The 9685-nt window shown below is 27.2% G+C and overlaps 1 protein-coding gene across 1 annotated transcript; it reads left to right on the forward strand.

Moving 5' to 3' along the window:
* The first annotated feature begins 1637 nt into the window (after positions 1-1637).
* On the forward strand, positions 1638-2979 carry LOC119668720. Its single transcript, XM_038078323.1, has 2 exons — positions 1638-1727; positions 1794-2979. Exons 1-2 carry the CDS (start codon positions 1706-1708, stop codon positions 2873-2875), a joined length of 1104 nt encoding a protein of 367 aa, XP_037934251.1. The 5' UTR covers positions 1638-1705; the 3' UTR covers positions 2876-2979.
* The last annotated feature ends 6706 nt before the right edge of the window (positions 2980-9685 follow it).

The raw sequence follows: 9685 nt of genomic DNA on the forward strand, positions 1-9685 counted from the left end.
ACACCCGAAGGCTACCAGTGTTTTAATTTCCACAATTGTTGAAGTGTAGAATTGATCTGACTCCCAACAAAATCTTAAAAAAAGATCAGCCTCCTCTTTTTACTCATATGAGCAATGTGATCCGCTCGCTCATTGAAGTGTATTTTATGTTTTGATAATAAGAGAAGATATTAGATTTTGTCTTCAAAATATCTTTATGAACGGCTTCTTTTACCGAAGAATAAAAAAATTATTATAGTGCCTATTACAATGGAATCAGAGCATTAAAAACTTGATGCGTATTATCAAAAAAGTTAACTTTTTATACAGATGGGTAGCATATGATAAACTTGCAGAGATAAACATTAAATTGACTATAGACCCATATCTCTCTCGTAAAAGATATTAGATACACTTATTTAAAAAGTCTCAATATATTAACTATAAAGAAAAATAGAGTAAAGAAATACCTTACTGGTGCCCATAGAGTAACTTTATAAACGGATTTATGTTTATGGTACTTTTGGATTGTAATTGGAAGTTTTTAATTAATTATTAACATATATATACATAAATATTTATATGTTCTTTATATAACACATGTGATTTTAAAATATAAATATTTTATTTATAAAAATATCTCGAAAGACTGATCAAATATATTACTCTAGTAAGCAGTAGCTCTATTAGATAAAATTGAAGAACTTCGTAGACTGCCGAAAATTTGCTTGTTACTATATTTATGTAAATGGAATGTAAAATCAATATTAACAAAAAAAAAAATTTACTATATATACTAATATTAAGATGTCATGTACTGAAGTATGGGTCATTAGCGATTGCACTAATATGAACAAATTTTTAATTTTTTTTTTAAGTTTTCAATATAATTAAAATAAAAAAGGCATATATTATATATATTATATATATAATATATGATTATATTATATCATATATTATAATATATGAATAAATAAAAATAATGTTTAGTAATATTATATATTATTATAATATATTACTATATATTATTATATTTAAATAATATTTAAAATTTGTTCAAATATTAAATTTGATGTTTATTAATATTTATTATTTATTTAATATTTATTAAGAATAAATACTATTATATATAATATCTAATGTCTATTAGTATTTAAAATTTAATATTTAATAATATTAAATGTCATTATTAAATATTATAAATAATTAATATAAATAAATTTATAAATAAAAATAAAAAAAATTAAAATAAAATATATTCTTGAATTGAAATAAACATATAGTAACTGAATTATTTTATCAAAGTCAGATACCGTTTATCCAAATTCCATAAATATTATGCAACTTAATTAGTCGTAAATTAAACGTTAAACCAATAAAAAGTTTAATAAAGGCAAAACAATAATTTAAATAATTCTTATAATAAAAGTATTCTAAATTAACAAGTATCCGAAGAATTCCTAAGTGAAACCAGTTTAAGAACCGTAATTTGCAATATGTAAATTGCTGCAGTTTTCAAAATTATTTTTATCTTAACTTCAATAAACGTTTGAGATTCGCATAAAATCTTAATAACAATAAAAAAAAAACAAAAAAAAAAAATAAGGAAAACGGATGCTTGAAAGAAGAACGATTCCAGGGCGTAACTTTGTATAAAAGGAGCTGCAAGTGAGTGAAAGACCACAGAATCAATTCTGAATTCAAAACTACAAGGACTGAAAACAAAATGCAGGCTTTTATCATTTTAGGTTCGACATATTAAAACTTTATGAATTTAATAATAGTAACATAATTTTTATATCAACACTTTTCAGCTCTATTGGCAAGCGCCTATGCCGTTGAAGTTGGTGTACCGCATACACTACAGCATGTCCCTCAAGTACAAACGCATGTCCAGGAAGTAGCACAACAGCACATTTCACACGTCTTACAACAAGTTCCAATTGTGCAAGCACAAGTACACAAACAACAACAAACCATTGGTAATAAGATAACAAAAGCTTCTGACATTCCACCACACGTACAACATGTTGTAGACCAAGTTCATCAACATGTGCCACAAGTCATCAATCACATTTCCAAAGTCACCAAAACCGATAAGAAAGTGCCACATGTGACAGATCATCATGTGCGTGTACAGATAAAACCAAGTGTTGTGCCACAAGTTGAAGAGAAAGCTGTAGATGTCAGTGCTACCTCACATATTGTGTCCCAACATGTCTTAACGCCTGCACAAGTGCAACAAGTACTTTCGACCAATGTACACAAAGTACAAGACCGCGTTAAGGAAATTGTTAGACAAGCACAAATGCATATTCCACAGGCTTTGCATTATTACGCTGAACAAAGAAAAAAATTGGAGAAGAAACATAAAGTCACTACAACTGCACCGGTAGTTAAAAAAGATGCTGTACCAGAAGTACCCAACCATGTGCAACATATTGTGGAACAAGTTCATCAACATATTCCTCAAGTGATTCATCATCATCATGCAAGCAGCAGCACTACAAAAGTACCACATGTCCCAGCCCATGTACAACATGTTGTCGAACAAGTACATCAACATGTACCAGAAGTTATAGATCAGCATGTTATGCGCAAAAAAGTGGAAGTTCCAAGTCAAGTGCAACATATTGTTGAACAGGTACATCAACATGTTCCACAGGTAATAAATCATCATGTTACTAAGGAGAAAGTTAATGTACCTGATCATGTACAACATGTTGTTGAACAAGTACATCAACACATTCCACAAGTTATAAACGAGCATGTCAAGACCACCACTAATGTACCGAAGGTGCCTGTTCATGTACAACATGTTGTGGAACAAGTTCACGAACATGTTCCACAAATAGTCAATCATGTTAATGCTCAGAAAGTTGAAAAAGCTATGTAAAATCAACAAAGAATGAAGTCGTCTCAATTTTAATCTTGAAATTTAATTTTCCACTTTTCTGTGTTTAATTAACAAATTTTCTATTTTAACAGAATTAATCAATTTAAAGAAATAAACTTATGACACAATAAAATTCTTTTAAATTGGTATGAAAAAAACATTTCAAGTTTAATTTAATTTTAGAAAAGAGAATTGTTCAATTTTACTGGAAAAAATAACTGGAAAGTAGTAATATAGCTAGTGAAAATTCAATAAGTAGATACGCAATTGAGACTCGATATGTTAGATATTTAATCACATTATAATCATGTTCTACGCAATAAGAGCTATATTCCCTATATATATTTATATGTTTTTATATATATATCCTATACTAAAATATATGGATATATATTTATTCTTTATTCTAATCTAAGAATATTATAGTTATGTTCATATACAAGATTAGGTCATATTAACGACAGTATTTTAACACAACCCGATTAAAAGTAACTTAGGCCGTGTGCGAGATCGAATAAATTGAGGTAAAGTAAATTACAATTTCCTAGGAATTTTTTGCACTGCACTTATATAAATATTTATTTATTCCATTTATTTATTATTTTTGGTTAAAACTTTTCAAATTTATTTATTAAACGTCTTATAAAATTTTCACAATGACAACACCTAATTTACCCAATTTTTATCTAATTTACCGTACCTGAAATTCTGATAAATACCAACATTCGCTGCCATACCGACATAATTTACTATTTTCCTCAATTTACTCGAACTCACACACGGCCTTAAAATATATTTTTACCAGTTAATTTATTTTATTTAGTGTTTTATTAAATTCCCTTTTTTGAAAAAGAACGCAAAATCGTTTAAGATACTTATTTGTTTTTGTCAAAATTTACACGATCAAATTTTTGTCAAGTTTGAAGTACATATTTATCTTTCACTTTACACATAAAAATATATTAATTTTGAAAAAAATTTTTTAATCACAACTAAACAGCTTGTTTTTGCTGATTTTAGAAATATAAGTAAAAAAATATAAGCTATGCCAGGAGCAAACAGACACACTTGGTTCGCTATGGCACGATACAAAATATGGCACACATAACCAATGCAGTATATGGGATAACACATGTAGATGCAATATAGCACAGCCGTAGTTTACGATATTATATACCGTACTATCAAAACAATAGTAGTTAAAATTTGATTATAACAAGACTTAATGCTCGATATGAGAAAACTGATGGAGATTGTAAAACTACAACTAAAAAAGAAGTTTACAATTAATGAATAACTATAAGAATTGATAATGTGATTTCATTTATGTTTAAAAATATATTTATTCAAAAAAAATGCCAATATTAAACCCAAAGAACAATGACTACTATACCGTAGCGCATCTGTTTGAGCGTATCTTTTAACAGTTTGAACGTTTCAAGAAGTTAACTATATATGGCAGTATGGCACCACTTGTGCTAATTGGTTATGTGGTTAATCAAAAAATCGAATTAATTAAAATAGAATTTTTACTGTTTGTGATTTTTATTATATTATATAATAAATGCTTTTATTATAATGATTTTTTATTATATATATATATATAGATATAAAATCTAAAATATTTTTTTATTCTCATATTTGACTTTAAACCGGTTTCATTATAGTATTTTTTTATTTGTGAATAGAAAAACAACCAGCAAAAGGTTACAAAACATATAAAAATTGTAAAGTTACTTGGAGGCTATAACTTCAACTAATTGGAAATTTCTTCACATACAAAGTATTTTACTTAAGACATAGTTTTTGATTTTATATAATAAAAAACAATAGTAATATAGTAATTTTTAAACCAGTTTTAAATTGAAATAAATAACGCTGGTGCAACAAAAAAGAAATTATTTATAAAAGTGAATTTATAGTGGAACCGAACAGGAAAAAAATAATAATATAAATTATTAATAAAATTATATTATATGTAAAATTAATTATAAATTTAAATTTAATTATATTAAATTATTATTAGATCAATTTATGATACCAAATATGCTTGCAGATAATATTCGAAATAAACCAGAAATAATTGCCGGTGTAGGCTTGGGGCAAGAATGTTTGTGTGCATGGTAACATAATGCAAATTAATTCTTGTACGACAATCAATATCTCTAAAATGTTTTTGTTTACGAATGCTGTAAAACGATTATACAGTATATACCAAACTGTTCTATTTTACAATTTGAAACACATTAAACAAATTGGAATTGAAATCCGCATTCTACGTTTTTCTATGTGAAAAACTGCGTATAAGAATTAAGGCAAACGCAAAAAAATCTAATGTGCTTACTGTACTAAATTCAGAGAGTAAAAAAGTTTAAAAATAGATACTGCTCTCGAAGTTACTTTTACAATCTGTTACTTCCTTATATTCACTTTGTGTTGCTAACGGAAAAAAAGTATGTGGGGAAACAATAAATAAACGAAGAATAAAAAGAAACCTACGTATGAAATACATATTGAAAATGAGGTTATGGTGAAAAATATACTTAAAAATGTTTTAATGAATGAAAACGGAAATTAGTTTTTATGAACGTTATTAATAATTATATATTTAAATAATAATTAAAATAATAATAATAAATTTTCAATTAATATTAATAAAACATAGAATATATAAAAACTAAAAAAAAATTATTATATTAAAAAGAATAGAAAATGCTTACCAGATTTGTATGTGAAGCCGTGGGAACGAAACTGGTAGAAAGCCGACAGCAATTGTAGTATATTTAAATAATTGAAATTAAAATTTTTAATTAATATTAATAAAACATAGAATATATAAAATCTAAAAAATGTTTCATTGTATTAAAAAAAGTAGAAAATGCTTACCAGATTTGTATGTGAAACCGTGGGAACGAAACTGGTAGAAAGCAGACAGCAATTTTAACGCGTCAATTAAACAATTTTTGTTTGAAATCAAACTAATTATTATATAAATATATATAAATTCCACTACAAAAACTTTATCATACACAAGTAAACTGTTTTTTAAGCAAACATTTAAATAAATTTTTTAACACAAAACATGAAACCACTAAATAACAATACCCGAACTAAAAACACGTACGAACTCCGGAGCTGCTGAAGATGCAATGGGTCGTTTGTTTCTTCAACGCGCGTAAAGTCAACAGGAAATAAAGTTGAACTTAATTTCGACAATACACCACAATGTCGCTGTTCCGCGAAAAAATAGTCAACACAAGCAAAGCGCAATTGTGGTGAAAAAAGACAATAATTTAGGTAACTCTCATACAGGACAGATGGTTGGAATTGTTTGTATATAAATGAAATTAAAATATTATTTTATTGGTATTGCATATTTATATTGATAAACAATATCATTTTTTAATTAAATTAAAATATAAAAATTAAAAATAAAAACTTTAATTTTCAATAACAGATAAACTTTTTATACATATTATTAAATTTACTTTCATTATCACTTTTTATGGTAAATGAATTACTTACGAGGATTGCAAAACTAAAAACTGATGATATATATAACAATATTAAAAGTTTGTTTAAAATCAGCATTTAATGTTATTAAATATTAAGTTTTTAATTTAAGTAATAACGATATTGTGTTTTAATAAATTGTTTCATATTATATGGCAAAAAAACCAACAAAATGTTGGGTTAGAATGATAAAATAAAATTTAAATTTAGTTGTATTCATACAATATTTGTAAAAATATTTTATTGTGTTATTTATGACCAAAAATATCATATAATAATTTACTAGATAATTGGTTATACAAAAAGAACTAAAAAAACCATAACTTATTATTTATATTTAAAAACAATTTATAAATTATTAAAATATTTTTACGATAGTCGAAAGACTATCTTCGACAGTCATCTTCAGGGAAACTTCTTATATATAAATAAGAAGTTTCTTATTTCTATGTAAATGACCAATTTTTCATTAACTAGTGAAAAATAGCAATATTAAAATTATAAATTTATTTTCAGATTCCAGACACAATATATCATGTTCACACTTAAAGTTACGTTTAAATGCTTATGTATTTTTTATATCGGTTTTATATGGAATATGGGGCCTTACAGTTGATTTATATTGGTAAATCTACATTTTAACCCCTTTTAATAAAAATTAATATACAATTAAGAAATAAAAGAAAATAAATTTAAAACTAAAATTGTTGGTATAATAAAACTCAAAATCTTATATATATTAATAAAATATATAACTTTAAATTCATTCAATTTGAATATAAATTTTAATTTAAATTATATAATAAAAATTCTTACCTTATAGATACATTTTCTACAAGCAATGGATGTCAATAGATGTTCCTATTAAAATAAATATTTAGTTATGAATTAGACATCTATTAATCTTGAATTAAAAAAAAATATATGCAATTCAAAAATCGATTTTAGTACCTATATAAATATTTATACATATATATATATACATAATATATACGTATATAATAAAATAATTGGATAAAAGAGTATTAAACAATTCTTTAACTTTAAAATAATGTCAATATATATAAATTCTTTATGCATAAATATAATATTAACATAATTAAATCATAGAATGAATTTATGACAAATTAATTTGTTAAATTATAATACATTTGTTGTTGTTGAAATTTTAGTTGTTATAATTTTATTATTTTAATTATTTTCTACATTTTTGAGAAATATATTGCATACAGTGTACAAATTTTTATTATAAAAACATTTTTTATTTTTATGGTATTAATGTTTAAATTAAGTTTTATATATTATTTTCATTATTTAAAATTTTTTCTTCTTTATATATGAATACATATAATTATATGTATAAATTAAAATGGTAGGGATATTCACTCTGTCTGGTAAAGTCATTGTAAGGTGCACGAAATGCAAGAATGCCATTGTTAAGTTTCATATTAAATCTATTATCATTGTATCAATTATTATAATTGTTTTCTTATTATTGTATTATTATTGTCAATTATTATAATTGTATTCTTATTAGTGCATTAATTATATGTGTACATAAGTACCTAAATTAGTTCTTATGTTGTTTTTGTTGTTGGTGTTTATTTGTGTTATCAAACATTTAGCAATGTTGCTGGCTCTCACAACTAAATATTCGCACGCTAGCAGCGTGCCAGACGTAACATGATCATCTTCACACGCCACTGTGCAAGGTTGATAAGCATTATGTTCATTTTCTTTTATCGTGTGTTCGTTGTGAGCTGCAGCAATAGGCAAGTCGCTGCGACAATTCTGTTGTTCCCACAGGTGCAATATGAGTTGGCGCATGGCTTCAGTGATAACACATTTAAGTCACCAAATTTGTGAAGCAGGTTGATATATGGCAAAATACATATATCAGCTTGCTGATTGCATTAAATAGTATAAGCAGAGGTAATGCACATATTTCCCACGAATGCCCTTGGCCTTGAATGTTCAAAGTCCATCGGATAACAAATCGTGGGAACTGGGTGCATTTCCTCCTTTACCATAAGCTTAGTGTTAAGAATTTTGTATAAAAGCACAACATTTTTAATAAACATTTGATTCAATTTAACAACCTGAATACAACCAAGTGTTTTCTTTTGGTTTAAGTGCCTAAAAGAAGCTTGAGCAAAGTCGGTTTATGTGCCGAATTTGAAAATCAATAATAAAAATAAAATAAACAAATAAATATCTATATATATATTTACATATATATCTAGATATCTATAAATTACGTAACTGGTTCATGTGCCGGATTACGTAAGTGAATTACTAAGCTGGTTAAAGTGCCGGATTAGTGAATCCGTATCAGACTAGATACGGAGGATAACATATCGTGAAAAGCTAAGCTGGTTCAAGTGCCGGATTAGCTTCAGTCCGTATCAAACTAGGTACGGATCATAACATTTTTGGTGACCCCGACGTGATTTATCACGCATCAGTGGACATACACGTGATATCACGCATCAGTATTGTCAGTTGTGGACATACACGTGATCTATCGCGCATCAGTATTGTCATTCACGCAGCAGTATTGTCATTTGTGGACATACACGCATCATTGTTGTCATTCAGTGGACATACACGTGATATCACGCATCAGTATTGTCATTTGTGGACATACACGTGATCTATCACGCATCAGTATTGTCATTCACGCAGCAGTATTGTCATTTGTGGACATACACGCATCATTGTTGTCATTCAGTGGACATACACGTGATATCACGCATCAGTATTGTCATTTGTGGGCATACACGTGATCTATCACGCATCAGTATTGTCATTCACGCAGCAGTATTGTCATTTGTGGACATACACGCATCATTGTTGTCATTTGGTGACATACACGTATTAACATTTCAACAATCAATTTTCTGGTGACAATGGAGGACCTTATCAACCAACAGGCTGAAACAGGTGCTGAAATCCAGAACATCATAAGAAACTTCAAGAAGGATGGTCAGGCAAGGAAAACCCAGGCGTACTATGAAGAACGACTGAAGCGTTTAAACTCAGCGTGGGAGTCCTTCGATGAAGTCGACAGTAAAATTCAGAGTCTTGATTCAATTCCAGTCGGACACGACTACATAAAAAAGGAATATTATCAAGAGATCCTGAATATTTACAAACAGTACAGCCGACAATTTGAAGCGGCCATTCAACAATTCAACCAAGAAGAAATAGTCGAGCCTGTAACTGTTCCATCAACATCAAGATTTAATGTTGGACACACAGATGATCCAGCGTGCGGCCCTGATCCACAGATTCAAG

The sequence above is a fragment of the Teleopsis dalmanni genome, chromosome 1 (assembly GCF_002237135.1).
Source record: "Teleopsis dalmanni isolate 2A chromosome 1, ASM223713v2, whole genome shotgun sequence".
NCBI lineage: Eukaryota > Metazoa > Arthropoda > Insecta > Diptera > Diopsidae > Teleopsis > Teleopsis dalmanni.